The 18,541-nt window shown below is 49.5% G+C and overlaps 1 protein-coding gene across 3 annotated transcripts in view; it reads left to right on the plus strand.

Annotated features, from left to right (window-relative positions):
• The window catches only part of CDC14A (cell division cycle 14A), a 285,279-nt gene that overhangs the window by 23,559 nt on the left and 243,179 nt on the right, over positions 1–18,541 (plus strand). For all 3 annotated transcript variants that reach the window (XM_063940077.1, XM_063940075.1, XM_063940076.1), the window contains exon 2: positions 17,607–17,697. In XM_063940077.1, coding sequence (XP_063796147.1) covers positions 17,607–17,697 — 91 coding nt within the window. The remainder of the gene's footprint in view (positions 1–17,606; positions 17,698–18,541) is intronic.

The raw sequence follows: 18,541 nt of genomic DNA on the forward strand, positions 1-18,541 counted from the left end.
CTGCATGTCCCCATTTACCCTCCTCACCAGGAGTACCTCAAAATTGTGGTACAGGACTGTCATTACCAATTCCAGACATTGCCGTTGGTCTGTCCCCGGCACCGTGGGTTTTTACCAAGGTTATGGCCGAAATGATGATACTTCTTCGAAAAAAGGGAGTTATAATTATACCGTACTTGGACGATCTCCTTATAAAGGCGAGGTCCAGGGAGCAGTTGTTGGTCGGAGTAGCACTATCTCGGGAAGTGCTACAACAGCACGGCTGGATTCTGAATATTCCAAAGTCGCAGCTGGTTCCTACGACGCGTCTACTGTTCCTGGGTATGGTTCTGGACACAGAACAGGAAAAAGTGTTTCTCCCGGAGGAGAAGGCCAAGGAGTTGTCATCTCTAGTCAGAGACCTCCTAAAACAAATACAGGTGTCGGTGCATCAATGCACGCGAGTCCTGGGAAAGATGGTAGCTTCTTACGAAGAAATTCCATTTGGCAGGTTCCATGCAAGGATCTTCCAGTGGGATCTGTTGGACAAGTGGTCCGGGTCGCATCTTCAGATGCATCGGCTGATAACCCTGTCTCCAAGGGCCAGGGTGTCGCTGTTGTGGTGACTGCAGAGTGCTCATCTGCTAGAGGGCCGCAGATTCGGCATACAGGACTGGGTCCTGGTGACCACGGATGCCAGCCTTCGAGGCTGGGGGGCAGTCACACAGGGAAGAAACTTCCAAGGACTATGGTCGAGTCAGGAGACTTCCCTACACATAAATATTCTGGAACTAAGGGCCATTTACTATGCCCTAAGCCAGGCTAGACCCCTGCTTCAACACCAGCCGGTGCTGATCCAGTCAGACAACATCACGGCGGACGCCCATGTAAACCAACAGGGCGGCACAAGAAACAGAATGGCGATGGCAGAAGCCACAAGGATTTTCCGATGGGCGGAAAATCATGTGTTAACACTGTCAGCGGTGTTCATTCCCGGAGTGGACAACTGGGAAGCAGACTTTCTCAGCAGGTACGACCTCCACCCGGGAGAGTGGGGACTTCATCCAGAAGTCTTCCAAATGATTGTACACCATTGGGAAAGGCCACAGGTGGACATGATGGCGTCCCGCCTCAACATAAAGCTGGAAAGATATTGCGCCAGGTCAAGGGACCCTCAGGCGATAGCTGTGAACGCTCTCTCTGGTGGCACCGTGGGTGTACCAGTCGGTGTATGTGTTCCCTCCTCTGCCTCTCATACCCAGGGTACTGAGAATAATAAGGAGGAGAGGAGTAAGAACTATACTCGTGGTTCCGGATTGGCCAAGAAAAGCTTGGTACCCAGAACTTCAAGAAATGATCTCGGAGGGCCCATGGCCTCTGCCGCTCAGACAGGACCTGCTGCAGCAGGGGCCCTGTCTGTTCCAAGACTTACCGCGGCTGCGTTTGACGGCATGGCGGTTGAACACCGGATCCTAAAGGAATAAGGCATTCCGGAGGAAGTCATTCCTATGCTGATTAAAGCTAGGAAAGATGTGATCGCAAAACATTATCACCGCATATGGCGAAAATATGTTGCTTGGTGAGGCCAGGCAGGCCCCAATGGAGGAATTTCAACTGGGTCGATTTCTGCACTTCCTACAGTCAGGAGTGACTATGGGCCTAAAATCGGGTTCCATTAAGGTCCAGATTTCGGCTCTGTACATTTTCTTCCGAAAAGAACTGGCTTCACTGCCTGAAGTTCAGACTTTTGTTAAGGGAGTGCTGCATATTCAGCCCCGTTTGTGCCTCCAGGGGCACCGTGGGATCTCAACGTGGTGTTGGATTTCCTGAAGTCGCATTGGGTTGAGCCACTTAAATCCGTAGAGCTAAAATACCTCACGTGGAAAGTGGCCATGCTGTTGGCCTTGGCGTCGGCCAGGCGTGTATCAGAATTGGCGGCTTTGTCAGGAAAAAGCCCTTATCTGATTTTCATATGGATAGGGCGGAATTGAGGACTCGTTCCCAATTCCTTCCTAAGGTGGTATCAGCTTTTCATGTGAACCAACCTATTCTAGTGCCTGCGGGTACTTGGGACTTGGAGGACTCCAAGTTACTGGACGTAGTCAGGGCCCTGAAAATATATGTTTCCAGGACGGCTGGAGTCAGGAAAACTGACTCGCTATTTATCCTGTATGCACCCAACAAGCTGGGTGCTCCTGCTTCTAAGCAGACTATTGCTCGCTGGATCTGTAGCACGATTCAACTTGCACATTTTGCGGCTGGACTGCCGCACCCTAAATCTGTAAAAGCCCATTCCACGAGGAAAGTGGGCTCTTCTTGGGCGGCTGCCCGAGGGGTCTCGGCTTTACAACTTTGCCGAGCTGTTACTTGGTCGGGTTCAAACACTTTTGCAAGAGTCTACAAGTTTGATACCCTGGCTGAGGAGGACCTTGAGTTTGCTCATTCGGTGCTGCAGAGTCATCCGCACTCTCCCGCCCGTTTGGGAGCTTTGGTATGATCCCCATGGTCCTTACGGAGTTCCCAGCATCCACTAGGACGTCAGAGAAAATAAGATTTTACTCACCGGTAAATCTATTTCTCGTAGTCCGTAGTGGATGCTGGGCGCCCATCCCAAGTGCAGATTGTCTGCAATACTTGTATATAGTTATTGCCTAACTAAAGGGTTATTGTTATGAGCCTTCTGTTAGTGAGGCTCAGTTATATTTCATACTGTTAACTGGGTATAGTATCACGAGTTATACGGTGTGATTGGTGTGGCTGGTATGAGTCTTACCCGGGATTCCAAATCCTTTCCTTATTGTGTCAGCTCTTCCGGGCACAGTATCCTAACTGAGGTCTGGAGGAGGGTCATAGGGGGAGGAGCCAGTGCACACCAGGTAGTCCTAAAGCTTTCTTTAGTTGTGCCCAGTCTCCTGCGGAGCCGCTATTCCCCATGGTCCTTACGGAGGCCCAGCATCCACTACGGACTACGAGAAATAGATTTACCGGTGAGTAAAATCTTATTTTTTCTTCAATCGTTACACTTTATATAGTGTTTGTATTTAGTAAATAAAACATTATTATTATATTGGATGTTCACAGTGAGAGCCTGGAGAGAGCTATAGTTAAGGTTACGCTGGGTATACACCTACACAATCATCAGCTGATGATTATATGGGTGTGTATGCAGGAAGGATGCAGGATAATTAGCCGATAAATGTCTTGTAAAGCTGCTGCACCTGTCGGTTAGGGAGATCGCATCTTACGTCTACTATTTTAGATGCCAACCTCCTGATCGCATAGAAGCCTGTGCACGCTGAGCTATTTCTAGCTCAGTAGGTATGGGGGTCACGGGTTAATGCTGGATACATACTGCTCGGCTGATTGGGAATGTTTAACCTGGTAAGCTGAATGATCGCAAAGGTGCGTACCCAGCTTAATTAATGTAATAATTTTTTGTTGTGCCACTGTAGCTTCTACAAGGTGTTCCTAACTCTAAGCCTGCAAAATCCTTCTAACAGAACCATTGTTTCTCTTACGTCCTAGAGGATGCTGGGGTCCACATTAGTACCATAGGGTATAGACGGGTCCACCAGAAGCCATTGGCACTTTAAGAGTTTGAGAGTGTGGGCTGGCTTCTCCCTCTATGCCCCTCCTACCAGACTCAGTTTAGAAAATGTGCCCGGAGGAGCCGGTCACAGCTAGGGGAGCTCTCCAGAGTTTCCCTAGAAAAGTTTTATTTAGAGTTTATTATTTTACAGGGAGGCTGCTGGCAACAGCCTCCCTGCTTCGTGGGAATAAGGCGGGGAGTAGTGTCCGCCCTGCGGGGTCTGAGCCACTTACTCCGCTGACAGGACACTGAGCTCCTGAGGGGTCAGATCGCTCCCCACCACAGGGAATCGCTCGCCCCAGCAGCATGCCGCCACCCCCTTACAGAGCTGAAGAATCGGTGGCGAGTGAGACAATGTGAAGATGGCGGCAGCAGGGTAGGAGCGCAGTATTAACTGCGCTCCGGGAGGCTCAGCGGTACATGGTGTGGCACCGTGAGGGGTGCCCTGAGTCAGCACTCAATCCTCAGGCCAGTATAATTAGTGGAAGAGTGGGAAGACAGAGCCATTTTGGGGGCGGAGCTTCTCCTCAGAGCAGACCCAGCAGCGTTCAACACCATTTTCCTGCCTGCACAGCGCTGATCAGGAGAAACAGTTTCCTCCACAGCAACTCCAGCTTTCTGTAAACCGTACCAGGGGGTTGTAGAAGGGGGGGGGGGGGGGGGCTGCAATACGACTGTGTATCCTATTAAGGTGCACAGTCAGCGCTGACAAGGGGTCTCTCTTTGGTTAGAAGCGCTGTGTGTGGGTTGGCTCCAATCTCTGTGTCTCTCTTGCCATTCTTGGGGTGAAAACTCTGTCTGCCCTCCCGTGTGTGTGTGTGTGTGTGTGTGTGTGTGTGTGTGTGTGTGTGTGTGGAGTGTTTGGTGGTCTCCTTTTAACTATGTCCAGGGACACTGTGTCATATGCTGCAGAGGATTTGTCTTCCCAGGATGATCCCATTCCATGTAATCAGGATAGCACTGGTTTAGCACAGATTCCAGCAAGGGAACCTGAGTGGTTTTCCTCTATTAAATCTTGGATTTCTCAGATTTCAGACAGGGTTGCAAGTAATGAATCTGCAACCCAGGTATTACAGAACTCTATGGCAGTATGGCCCGATTCTGGTACATCAGGACACCCCGCTATATACCCCCACAAACGTGCGCTTGTTCATGTCATGCAAGATTACACGGATACCGATTCTGACACCACAGACGGTAATGGGGATGTGATGCGGGGGTCTGTCTCTCTTGCAAAATGGATGCAATTGATAATAGAGGCTATCAGGGATGTGTTGAATATTAATGATACCACACCTGAGCAGGTTGAGGAGTCTTTTTTTCACTGAAAATAAGAAAGCCTCGCTAACCTTCCCTGCGTCAAAGGAATTTAAATGCTATATTTGAGAAAGCATGGGAAAACCCTGAGAAATAATTCCAGATCCCTAAAAGGGTCCAGGTGGAGTTCCCTTTCCCTGAGGATAGAAAAAAAATGGAAACCCCGCCAATTGTTGACGCATCTGTGTCCAGACTCTCAAAAAAGGTGGTTTTACCTGTTCCGGGATCTACCGCCTTAAAGGAGCCGGCTGATCCTAAAATTGATAATACACTTAAATCAATGTACTCCACTTCGGGGGCCATATTATGTCCCACTATTGCTAGTGTATGGATTGCCAAAGCTATAGTAAGGTGGTCAGGCACCTTACTTGAGGATTTGGATACGATGGATAAGGGTGATGTTGAATTGTTTTTGCGTAACATTCACGCTTCAACAGGTTTTATGGTAGAATCCATGAAAGACCTGGGTTCCATGGCTGCGGGAATCTCTTCCATGTCTGTTTCAGCTCGTCTGGGACTGTGGCTGCGCCAGTGGTCACTCTACACAGGTCAGACTCTCTTTGGGGAAGCTTTGGATGCGTGGATATCCACGGCTACAGCGGGTAAGTCTCAGTTTCTTCCCTCAGCTGCACCTGCTCCGAAGAAATCCTTCTCTTCATCAGCATCACAGTCCTTTCGGCCTAGAAAGGCTAAACCGTCCAATACCTTCTTTAGGGGAGGTCAAGTTAAATCCAAGAAACCTGCTGCTGCAGGTTCCCAGGAACAAAAGCCTGTTTCAGGTACGCCAAAGTTCTCTGCATGATGGTGGACTGCACGACCTGGAGGTGGGGCCAGTGGTAGCGAGACTCAGACAGTTCAGTCATGTCTGGGTATCCTCCGGCCTGGATCCCTGGATGATAGATATTGTGTCCCAGGAATTGCTGGAATTATAGAATCTCCCTCCTCACCGATTTTTCAAATCGAACTTGCCAGTTCTACTGGCAGACAGAACTGTCCTACAAGAGGCTGTCCAGAAGTTGGTGGAGGCACAGGTCGTTGTGCCAGTTCCTCCTCATTTGCAAACCACAGGTTATTATTCGAACCTTTTCGTGGTACCGAAACCGGATGGTTCAGTCAGGCCCATTCTGAACCTAAAATCGCTGAACCCCTTTCTAAAGGAGTTCAAGTTCAAAATGAGGTCTCTCCAGGCGGTGATATCAGGTTTGGAAGAGGGGGAATTCCTGGATATCAAGGATGTGTACCTCCACATTCCAGTCTGGCTGCCGCATCAGGATTATCTCCGTTTCGCATTACTGGACTGTCATTTCCAGTTCCAGGCCCTGCCATTCGGCCTCTCAACAGCACCGAGGGTGTTCACCAAGGTGATGGCAGAGATGATGATTCTCCTCCACAAACAAGGGGTGAACATCATTCCATATCTGGACGATCTGCTGATAAAGGCATCGTCCAAGGAGAAGCTGTTGCAGTCCATTGTTCTCACAGACCCACCTACTCAGACTCCACGGTTGGATTCTGAACCTTCCAAAATCACATTTGGAACCAACCCAGAGGTAGTCTTTTCTTCGGATGATCCTCGACACAGAAGTGCAGAGGGTGTTTCTTCTGCAGGAAAAGGCGGTGATGCAAACAATGGTCTGGGATGTCCTGAAGCCAGCCCGGGTGTCCTTTCATCAATGCATTCGCCTTTTGGGGAAGATGGTGGCCTCTTACGAGGCTCTCCAGTACGGGAAGTTCCATGCTCGGGCCTTCCAACTGGATCTCCTGGACAAGTGGTCAGGATCTTATCTCCACATGCACCAGAGAATTTGTCTGTCGTCAAGGGCCAGGATTTCACTCCTCTGGTGGCTCCAATTGCCTCACCTTCTGGAGGGCCGCAGGTTCGGGATTCAGGACTGGCTCCTTCTAACCACGGATGCGAGCCCTCGGGGCTGGGGCGCAGTCACTCAAGGGGAAACCTTCCAAGGAAGGTGGTCGAATCTGGAAGCCGGCCTGCCGATCAACATCCTGTAACTAAGAGCCGTCTACAATGGTCTTCTTCAGGAGGCCCATCTTCTAAGGAATCGGGCCATTCAAGTGCAGTTGGACAATGTGACAGCAGTGGCTTACATAAACCGACAGGGCGGAACGAAGAGTAGAGCTGCAATGGCAGAGGTAACAAGAATCATCCTCTGGGCAGAAAAGCACGCGTTGGAGCTGTCCGCAATCTTCATTCCGGGAGTAGACAACTGGGAAGCAGACTTCCTCAGCAGACACAATCTCCATCCAGGGGATTGGGTTCTCCATCCGGAGGTGTTCAAGGAAATAACAGACCTTTGGGGGTTACCCCAAATAGATATGATGGCCTCTCGTGTCAACAAGAAGCTTCAACGCTATTGTTCCAGGTCGAGGGTCCCACAAGCAGTGGCAGTGGACGCCCTGGTGTCTCCGTGGGTGTTCCAGTTGGTGTACGTGTTTCCACCACTTCCACTCATTCCAAGAGTTCTAAAGCTCGTACGGAGAACAAGAGTTCAAGCGATCCTCATTGCTCCAGACTGTCCAAGGCGGGCTTGATACGCGGACCTTCTGAATCTCTTGCAGGAAGAGCCGAGGCCTCTTCCTCTTCGGGAGGACCTGCTGCAGCAGGGGTCGTTCGCCTATCAAGACTTACCACGGCTATGTTTGACGGCATGGAGGTTGAGCGCGTGATACTTGCTCGGAAGGGCATTCCGAAGAAGGTCATTCCTACCCTGATAGAGGCTAGGAAAGGGGTAACGTCTAAGCATTACCATTGTATTTGGAAGAAATATGTCTCTTGCTGTGAGTCCAAGAAGTTTCCTACGGTGGAGTTTGAACTGGGACGTTTCCTCCTCTTCCTGCAAGCAGGTGTGGATATGGGCCTGAGGTTGGGATCTGTGAAGGTTCAGATTTCGGCCCTATCCATTTTCCTCCAGAAATTGGCTGCCCTCCCTGAGGTTCAGACCTTTTTGAAGGGAGTTCTGCACATTCAACCTCCCTTTATATCAACCAACCTATTGTGGTGCCAGTGGCTACTGACTCCTCAATTTCGTCAAAGTCCTTGGATGTTGTGAGGGCTTTGAGAATCTATGTGAAGAGGACTGCTCGTCACAGGAAATCGGACTCTTTGTTTGTCTTGTATGATCACAAGAAAATTGGATGTCCTGCTTCAAAGCAGACTATATCTCGCTCGACTAAATTCACTATCCAGCATGCTTATTCTACGGCAGGACTGGCGTGTCCAAAATCTGTTAAGGCCCACTCTACTCGTAAGGTGCGGTCTTTCTGAGCGGCTGCCCGGGGTGTCTCAGCGTTACAACTTTGCCGAGCGGCAACTGTCATGACTGTGGTTTTGTGGACCCGGTGTTAGTGAAGTCTGCGCGGGAGACTGGAGGACAATGTGAATACTATTACTGACCTGGTATGGGAGTGTTGTGGACTCGGGGTTTCTTCCGGTGACCGGGAAGAGGAACTGCAGCTGAGATGGCCGAATCTAGGTTTCCCTCATGCAGGATTTGGTCAGCAGACAGGAGGAACGTATGGATGCTGGAGGTCTCCTGAAAGACAGAACTTGAAAAGGTGCTGAGGAATGAATGAAGGAGTACCGGATGCTGGAGACACCAATTACGCTTGTGAGCACTGGGTGTTTGGAGGTGCAGAAGTGCTTGGAGGCACTGAGGTGCTTGGAGGCACTGAGGTGCTTGGAGGCACTGAGGTGCTTGGATGCTTGGAGGCACTGAGGTGCTTGGAGGCAGTGAGGTTCTTGGAGGCACGGGGGTGCTCGGAAGCACTGAAGCCACAGGGATACGGGAGCTCTGAAGATCACAACTACAACAGCAGTAAAGATGAAACACGGCAGCAATGGTTTTCAGTTAAGACTATGGAATACTGTACTGTGCCTTTAAGATGAACCACTGCAACTGTGCCTTTACGTTGAGACTCGTGGAAATAGTGAATATCAGTGGCAACACAAAAGTAAACCAAACTGGGTAACAAAGGAACAGAGTTTTCACAGGAACTAAAGTACAAAGGTTACCTTTAGGGAGCTCAGCTTTAAAGCTCACACAGAGCTGTGTATGACATGAGGAACTGGCCCAGTTTCCAACTTAGTCTCCCAATTTATACTTCCTGGTCCTTGGTGATTGGTGTGCAGGATTAGGTGATGCAGACAGTCTCAGGCTGGCAGAGGATTGGACAACTCTGGGTCAGGTGAACAGTCACTGTCATGTGAGTACTCTAGACTAGGCTGTGATGTAGAATGAGGCCTAGCAGGCCGAGAGAACACTGAAGCCTGAACTTCTGCAAAACATAGGATGCTGGCTTTTAGGCCTAAACTTCAGATTACTGAATTCAGCCTCACACAGGAGATCACCACAGGTGGAGCTAATTAACTATTACCTTTCAGGCAGAGAACTCAGGAAAACTCATAGTGCTGACAAGCTGTTTAACTCAGTGAGTAAAAAGACACAGGATCCAGGACAGATGGCAGGGGTAAGTCACCAAATACGAGAACTACAGTCAGGATCGTGACAGTACCCCCCTCTTCAAGGGTGGACTCCGTACACCCATCTTTGGTCTTAGAGGAACTTAATGAATAACTTGTACACAAAGATTCAGAAAAGTGGAAACCAGAAGGTCCAGAAACAAAACTTAAGCTGAATTCTTCAAAAGTCTTCCTGATCTTCATCTTCTGAACAGGTAGACCATCCATCATTGACAAAACTGGAATTTCCTTCATCTGAAAGGACTGAGGAATAAACTGTAGAAGGTTCCTTTCCTAGATTAGTAATACGAGAAGATTGGGCTTTTGAAGCTAGCACTCCACTGAGGCTTAAATTAATTCTTGTTCTATAACCCTCAAGTTCTATAACCCTCTAGTTCTTTTACCCTCAAGCTACACATACCAACTTATACCTCCAGAACCTTCTCTTACATTCTCTACATTTGAGGTCCATGCATTACGCCTCTACCAACCTACTAATCTTCGAGTTGCTGTAATTTACCGTCCACCTGGCATTTCCTCCAAATTCCTTGACAACTTTGCTTCCTGGCTACCTCACTTCCTCTCTTCTGACATTCCCTCCATTATTCTAGGTGATTTCAACATCCCTATCGATAACCCCACAAAATCACCTGCCTCTAAACTCCTTAACCTCACCTCTTCACTTGGTCTCTCCCAGTGGACCACCTCACCCTCCCATGTGAACGGGAGCTCACTGGATCTGGTTTTCACTCACCGCTGTGATATTTCTGATTTCTCCAATTCCCCTTTTCCCCTCTCTGACCACCATTTGCTCTCTTTCAACTTATCTATCTCTGCTTCCCCATCTCTCCCTCCTAAGGCTACCATCACGAAGCGTAACATTGAGGCTATTGACACCTCATCCCTGTCCTCCCTGTTTGACTCCCTTCTCTCTCCTCTTCTCTCTCTCTCACATGCCCTGAACAAGCCACATCCCTATACAATGCATCTCTTACTTCTGCCCTTGACTCTGTTGCTCCGCCAACCACTATTCACCCTCGCAGATCAACACCTCAACCCTGGCACACCAAATGCACCAGATACCTACAAAAATGCTCACGTACTGCCGAGCGACAGTGGAGGAAATCACGCTCTAAAGCAGACTTCCTCCATTTCAAATTCATGCTCTCATCCTTCAGTACTGCCCTTTCCCTTGCTAAACAATCATACTTCAAAATCCTCATTTCTACACAGTCTTCCAACCCCCGGCGCCTCTCTGCCACTGTTAACTCCCTCCTCTGCCCACCACCACCTCCTCTCCCTTCCTCATTGTCTGCTCTTGACTTTGCCACTTATTTCACATCCAAGATTGACTCCATACGTCAGGATATCACTTCCCACCAGACCAGCAACCAGCCACCACCCATCCCTTGCCACCCCTCCCCTTCCCTCTTACCAACTCTGACATCTTTCTCCCATGTATCTGGCGAGGAAGTCATGGCCCTCATCCGTTCCTCCCCCCCCACAACCTCCCCGCTCGACCCTATCCCCTCCCACCTCCTCCGTTACCTCTCCCCTTCTGCCTGTTCCCATCTTGCCCACCTTCTCAATCTCTCCCTTTCATCAGGCACTGTCCCCTCTGCCTTCAAGCATGCTCTTGTCTCCCCTATTCTTAAAAAACCTACCCTTGATCCTAACACTCTCTCCAACTATCGACCCATCTCTCTCCTCCCCTTTGCCTCCAAACTTCTTGAGCGTATTGTCTATAATCGCCTCACTGCCTTTCTTTCTTCTCACTCACTGCTTGACCCATTCCAGTCTGGTTTCCGTTCTCTCCACTCCACTGAAACTGCCCTCACAAAAGTCTGAAATTACCTCCATGCAGCCAAATCTAAGGGCCACTACTCTCTGCTTATTCTTCTTGACCTCTCTGCTGCTTTTGACACTGTGGACCATCCTCTCCTTCTGCAAATCCTTCACTCTCTTGGTCTGCGTGATACTGCCCTCTCCTGGCTGTCCTCCTACCTCTCTGATCGTTCCTTCTCTGTCTCCTCTCATGATGCTACCCCCCCCCACTTCCACTAACTGTTGGTGTCCCCCAAGGCTCTGTTCTTGGTCCTCTCCTTTTCTCTCTCTATACGTCCTCTTTAGGTGAACTCATTAGTTCTTTTAACTTCCAATATCACCTCTATGCTGATGACACTCAAATCTACCTCTCCTCCCCTGATCTCTCCACGGCTCTCCTCACTCGTACCTCAAACTGTCTTTCTGCTATCTCTTCCTGGATGTCTCAGCGCTTTCTTAAACTCAACATGTCTAAGACTGAGCTGATCATCTTCCCACCCTCCCGCACAGCCTCACCTCCCACAATCTCATTATCCATTGATGGCACAACTATCTCCCCTAGCCCCCAAGTACGCTGTCTTGGCGTAATCCTTGACTCCTCCCTCTCCTTCAAACCACACATTCAGCACCTCTCACAAACCTGTCATTTTCATCTCAAAAACATTTCTAGAATCAGACCTTTTCTCACACAGGATGCCACTAAGATCATTATTCACTCACTGATTATTTCCAGACTGGACTACTGTAATCTCCTCTTAACTGGCCTCCCTGACAATCACCTCTCTCCACTCCAATCTATCCTCAATGCTGCTGCCCGGCTCATCTTCCTCACCAAACGCACTACGTCTACCTCCCCCCTCCTACAGGCCCTCCACTGGCTTCCCTTCCCTTTCAGAATCCAATTCAAACTTCTCACACTCACTTACAAAGCCCTCACCCACTCCTCTCCCATCTACATCTCTGACCTTATCTCCCTTTACTCTCCCACCCGTCCTCTTCGCTCTGCTAATGCACGCCGTCTCTCCTGTCTTCTGATTACTTCCTCCCACTCCTATCTCCAAGATTTTTCACGTGCTGCTCCATTTCTCTGGAATTCTTTACCTCTCCCCCTCAGACTCTCCACCTCTCTACAAAACTTCAAACGGGCTCTTAAGACCCATTTCTTTACCAAACCTAGCCAAATCTCAACATAACCCTCTGTTCCACGCTCTCTATGTACCCTATCTGTATCATCCCTGTCTGTCTACCCCTCCCCTTAGAATGTAAGCTCTCACGAGTAGGGCCCTCTTCCCTCATGTGCTTATACTTTTCTTACTTTAATAATCCTCAACTGCCCAGATCCCACAGTTTTTTGACCACCTGGAACTTATCTCTATGTTTACTGGTGTAGTTATGCTTAGTTGCCCTGTACTTGTCCTATATTGTATTCAACTGTAAGTCACTGTTTTCCTATTTTTTATGTGCATTTGTACTCTGTAATCGGGCGCTGCGGAACCCTTGTGGCACCATATAAATAAAGGATAATAATAATAATAATAATAATAATAACGAGGACTTTTCATACAGAGACCTGTAGAGTTTTTTGGTAATTCTGGAACCTCTTCATGCGTTAAAGCATAACAGGTACGAATGGGACCTCCCAGGAAAGGAGTAGCATCATAAACTGGATCAAATTCAGAGTCTGAGTCCAAGTCTATTGGAAGATACCAGTCGTCTTTGGGAGTAACTACATCCGTTTTGTAAGCTGCATTAACAAGTTCTGAACAACACAAGGAATTTGGAGTGGAATCAATGGAAACATAACCAATTCTTAAATCCACATGCTGTTGTCTTTGTACTGTTTTCCAATTCTTGGCATCACTGAAATTCTTAAGGTATTGGTTCATCAAGGCATTATCTTGCTCAGAAAGCGATGGGTCAAAAAACGGAGCATTGGCTGAATGTTCTGAAGACTGAGTGGAGGATGAAATTGGACTCATGGAAACAGATGCCACTGAAACATTAGACTGAGGTACACATTCAGACATAAGGTCAATAGCCTTGGTATTTTTCTTGACTTTGGTGGCTACAGCAGAATTATTCTGACATTGATGAGAAGAGGTATTTGTTTTCCCTGCAGAAGCTATGGACTCAATGCTGGAAGACGAGGAAACAGAATCAGAGACAGACTGAAGTCTAATTTTAGAACTAGATGGTGGAAGTCCTTTACTGTGACCAACTGTCAAAAGTTCTTTACTCGAGCCAATGCTTGGAATCGGTTTGAGTCCAGATGAGCTTGAACAGACTGAAACTGGAGAAATCTTTGGCTGGACGAGTAGGACTGGATTGTATCCGAGGATACTTGAATTGGCTGGAGCCAACGGAGACTGACCAGGCTGGTCCTGGAGTATCGCTGGACCGGCTGGAACCGGGACGGACTGACCAGGCGGGGCCTGGAGTATTGCTGGACCGGCTGGAACCGGGACGGACTGACCAGGCGGAGCCTGGAATATTGCTGGACCGGCAGGAGCCCTTTCTTCACGGGGCTGAACTAAGGCAGGAGCCCCCTCTTCACGGGGCTGGGCTGAGGCAAGAGCCCCCTCTTCACGGGGCTGGGCTGAGGCAAGAGCCCCCTCTTCACGGGGCTGGGCTGAGGCAAGAGCCCCCTCTTCACGGGGCTGGGCTGAGGCAAGAGCCCCCTCTTCACGGGGCTGGGCTGAGGCAAGAGCCCCCTCTTCACGGGGCTGGGCTGAGGCAAGAGCTCTGTAGACTCTCTGGCTGGGCAGCGCTCTGTAGACTCTCTGGCTGGGCAGCGCTCTGTAGACTCTCTGGCTGGGCAGCGCTCTCTAGTCTCTCTGGCTGGGCAGCGCTCTGTAGTCTCTCTGGCTGGGCAGCGCTCTGTAGTCTCTCTGGCTGGGCAGCGCTCTGTAGTCTCTCTGGCTGGGCAGCGCTCTGAAGACTCTCTGGCTGGGCAGCGCTCTGAAGACTCTCTGGCTGGGCAGCGCTCTGAAGACTCTCTGGCTGGGCAGCGCTCTGAAGACTCTCTGGACACTCTGAAGAACCCCCTCCTGGGGCTGGACACTCTGAAGAACCCCCTCCTGGGGCTCGACACTCTGAAGAACCCCCTCCTGGGGCTGGACACTCTGAAGACCTCACTGGGGCTGAAAACACGGATGCCCCTCCTTGGGCTGTAGACACGGACGCCACTCCTTGGGCTGTAGACACGGACGCCACTCCTTGGGCTGTAGACACGGACGCCCCTCCTTGGGCTGTAGACATGGACGCCCCTCCTTGGGCTGTAGACACGGACGCCCCTCCTTGGGCTGTAGACACGGACGCCCCTCCATGGGCTGTAGACACGGACGCCCCTCCTTGGGCTGTAGACACGGACTCCTCTGTGACTCTAAATGGCTTGAACATTCTTCTCTGGACACCCAACTTGGGATAAGGTCTTTTAATCACCGGACCCCAGTCATAAATTTGAGTCTCTTTCAGAGTAGCCTTCTTGATACCCCCATCAGCAGTAGCAGGATCGGCTACTGTGAACGACTTGTAGACATGAGCACCATGATACTGAGATTTGTCACCATTCCCTGGCTTGCGAAGAATGCAGTCTTTAACAAAATGACCGGAATTTCCACAGTAAAGACAGAGGTGTAGCTCCCTACGCCGCTGACGTTCAGCTTCAGAGAGCTTGGGCCGTGGATAGCTCTGATGAACAACTTTTCCTTGCACAGAGAAAGAGACTTTATTAACTAGATGGGACAAAACAGGTTCAACAACGTTGGCAGTATTCCTGAAGAGATCAGGCATCACAGAAAGAATACTAGACAAAAGTTCTTGTAACTGTAATAACATCTGGTAGAAAACCTGCAGTTGGTCAGGAGTCTTAGTGCAGAAGGTCTGAGAATCTCTGGAGAACGAATTCCGCTGCAGACACTGTGCCAATTGATGCTGAGTCGACTCCAAACCCTCCAAGCATCCTGCAATATTGCTTAGGAGGTCCTGCGTCAGACAAACACTTTCGGCCGGGTCCATGTGGCCAGTTCCTACTGTCATGACTGTGGTTTTGTGGACCCGGTGTTAGTGAAGTCTGCGCGGGCGACTGGAGCACAATGTGAATACTATTACTGACCTGGTTTGGGAGTGTTGTGGACTCGGGGTTTCTTCCGGTGACCGGGAAGAGTAACTGCAGCTGAGATGGCCGAATCTAGGTTTCCCTCATGCAGGATTTGGTCGGCAGACAGGAGGCACGTATGGATGCTGGAGGTCTCCTGAAAGACAGAACTTGAAAAGGTGCTGAGGAATGAATGAATGAAGGAGTACCGGATGCTGGAGACACCAATTACGCTTGTGAGCACTGGGTGTTTGGAGGTGCAGAAGTGCTTGGAGGCACTGAGGTGCTTGGAGGCACTGAGGTGCTTGGAGGCACTGAGGTGCTTGGAGGCAGTGAGGTTCTTGGAGGCACGGAGGTGCTCGGAGGCACGGAGGTTCTTGGAAGCACTGTAGCCACAGGGATACGGGAGCTCTGAAGATCACAACTACAACAGCAGTAAAGATGAAACACGGCAGCAATGGTTTTCAGTTAAGACTATGGAATACTGTACTGTGCCTTTAAGATGAACCACTGCAACTGTGCCTTTACGTTGAGACTCGTGGAAATAGTGAATATCAGTGGCAACACAAAAGTAAACCAAACTGGGTAACAAAGGAACAGAGTTTTCACAGGAACTAAAGTACAAAGGTTACCTTTAGGGAGCTCAGCTTTAAAGCTCACACAGAGCTGTGTATGACATGAGGAACTGGCCCAGTTTCCAACTTAGTCTCCCAACTTATACTTCCTGGTCCTTGGTGATTGGTGAGCAGGATTAGGTGATGCAGAGAGTCTCAGGCTGGCAGAGGATTGGACAACTCTGGGTCAGGTGAACAGTCACTGTCATGTGAGTACTCTAGACTAGGCTGTGATGTAGAATGAGGCCTAGCAGGCCGAGAGAACACTGAAGCCTGAACTTCTGCAAAACATAGGATGCTGGCTTTTAGGCCTAAACTTCAGATTACTGAATTCAGCCTCACACAGGAGATCACCACAGGTGGAGCTAATTAACTATTACCTTTCAGGCAGAGAACTCAGGAAAACTCATAGTGCTGACAAGCTGTTTAACTCAGTGAGTAAAAAGACACAGGATCCGGGACAGATGGCAGGGGTAAGTCACCAAATACGAGAACTACAGTCAGGATCGTGACAGCAACTTGGTCTGGGTCGAACACGTTTGCTAAGTTCTACAAGTTCGATACTTTGGGCTCTGATGATCTGAAGTTCAGTCAATCAGTTCTGCAGGAGCCTCCGTGCTCTCCCCCCCGTTCTGGGAGCTTTGGTACATCCCCATGGTACTAATGTGGACCCCAGCATCCTCTAGGACGTAAGAGAAAATAGGATTTTGGTTACCTACCGGTAAATCCTATTCTCGTAGTCCGTAGAGGATGCTGAGCGCCCGCCCAGCGCTTCGTTTTCCTGCAACCGTTATCTGGTTCAGTACAACTTTGTTTAGTTATGTACTGCATTGTTACTTGGTAAGTAATGTTTCAGCAGTTGCTGAGTTTTTCAAGCTAGTTAGCTTGATGTGAGTCTGGTAGGAGGGGCATAGAGGGAGGAGCCAGCCCGCACTCTCAAACTCTTAAAGTGCCAATGGCTCCTGGTGGACCCGTCTATACCCCATGGTACTAATGTGGACCCCAGCATCCTCTACGGACTACGAGAAAAGGATTTACCGGTAGGTAACCAAAATCCTATTTTTAGCTCTGTCCTATAATCCCCTCACACAGTTTTATGCCCCTTATACACGTATAAAAAAATTATGCTCTTATTAGCAGTTTCTAATGCAAGTGGATAACCAGGCTTGTTGAGGTGTGTTCATATTCTCATAGTATATCAGCTTTAAGGCATGGCCTTTTGCTAAACAGCAAGTATGGCTTTGCAGGTGCGGTGTGAGATTATAAGGGGCATTACCAGTAGCTCAGAATATAATAGAGATGAGACAAAACTAAGACGGGTGGTATTCATGTGACCGTCGGTCAGCTGACCGACAGTCACATGACCTCCTCCACCAGCCCGACGGCTCACTATCCCGATGGTCGGCATGCCGACCAACAGGGACTATTTCCACTCGTGGGTGTCCACGACACCCATAGAGTGGGAATAGAACCCGTGGCGACCGCCCCTACCCGCCGGGATCCTGGCGTCGGTATGCTGCCGGGATCCCGGCGTCGGTAAGCTGACCGGCGGTCTCCTGACCGCCGGTCAGCAGTACTACACCCAACTAAGACAATCACTTATACCAAAGCATGCACAAAACCTTAACAATAACATAACCAAAAACTTCCATGTACAACGGACTGTTACTAATATTGTAACATTATGTAATGATCTGTACTTCCTTTCAGATCGCTTGTATTTCGCAACCTTGAGGAACAAACCAAAAAGTACAGTAAATACTCACTACTTTTGTACTGATGAAGAACTTGTCTACGAGAAGTAAGTATGGCTTTAGTTCTACTTTGTGTATGATCTCTGTGCATTTGTTTTTTTAGGGGTTGCTCAAGTACTGATTTTGGTTGAAAAAGTGCATAGAATTATATGCAAAATTATAGACATTAGGAACCGTTCTTCACAGAAATCTACATTTGTTTTGGGTGGCGTTCAGTAAGATAATACAACGTTTTACTTACCTTCGGTGCAGTGGCCTGTCGACCATATGGTGTAGACATATTGACTGTCTGTCTAGAGTATCTATCCATAGACTGGATGCCGTTGCAGATATAAGGGTGTATTCAATAGCTATCGGAAGCTGCCGCCTTGTCGGAATGTACGCGGATGCCACCGATCCGCGTGTATTGTCGGAAGCGGGGCCAAACCCGACAGGTTTTAGCCCCGCTTCCGACATTGTCAATCCGACTTTAAAAAAAGTTGGATTGACATTGTTGCTGCCTCCTCCATCCACCCTGCCGTGCTGATGATCTCTCTCTTCATCCCGGCATCCTGCTTGGTGACGCCGCTCCCACCTGTACCCGTCACAGGCTGCTGCCTCGTATACAGACGTGTTGCCAGGCCAGCGTCTTCCCCTGTTTGCACACATGGAGCGCAGGTGCCGCACTGCAGGTGACTTCCGTAACTAGTGCCTGTGGCGGGGGGAAGGGTTGTCACCTGGGTGGTCACACCACTAGCCGCTGCTGTCACCTGCATGACTCATCCCCGGGAACACGAGCTGCTGCTCCGCCCTCGCCTAAGTCGCCTGGGACAGGGGGCACCGGTCACAGCCATATGTCTCATCATGCTGTTGTCACTTCTAGCAAGTGTGACCAGTGCCCTCTACCCCAGG

Source organism: Pseudophryne corroboree, chromosome 9, assembly GCF_028390025.1.
Source record: "Pseudophryne corroboree isolate aPseCor3 chromosome 9, aPseCor3.hap2, whole genome shotgun sequence".
Classification (NCBI taxonomy): domain Eukaryota; kingdom Metazoa; phylum Chordata; class Amphibia; order Anura; family Myobatrachidae; genus Pseudophryne; species Pseudophryne corroboree.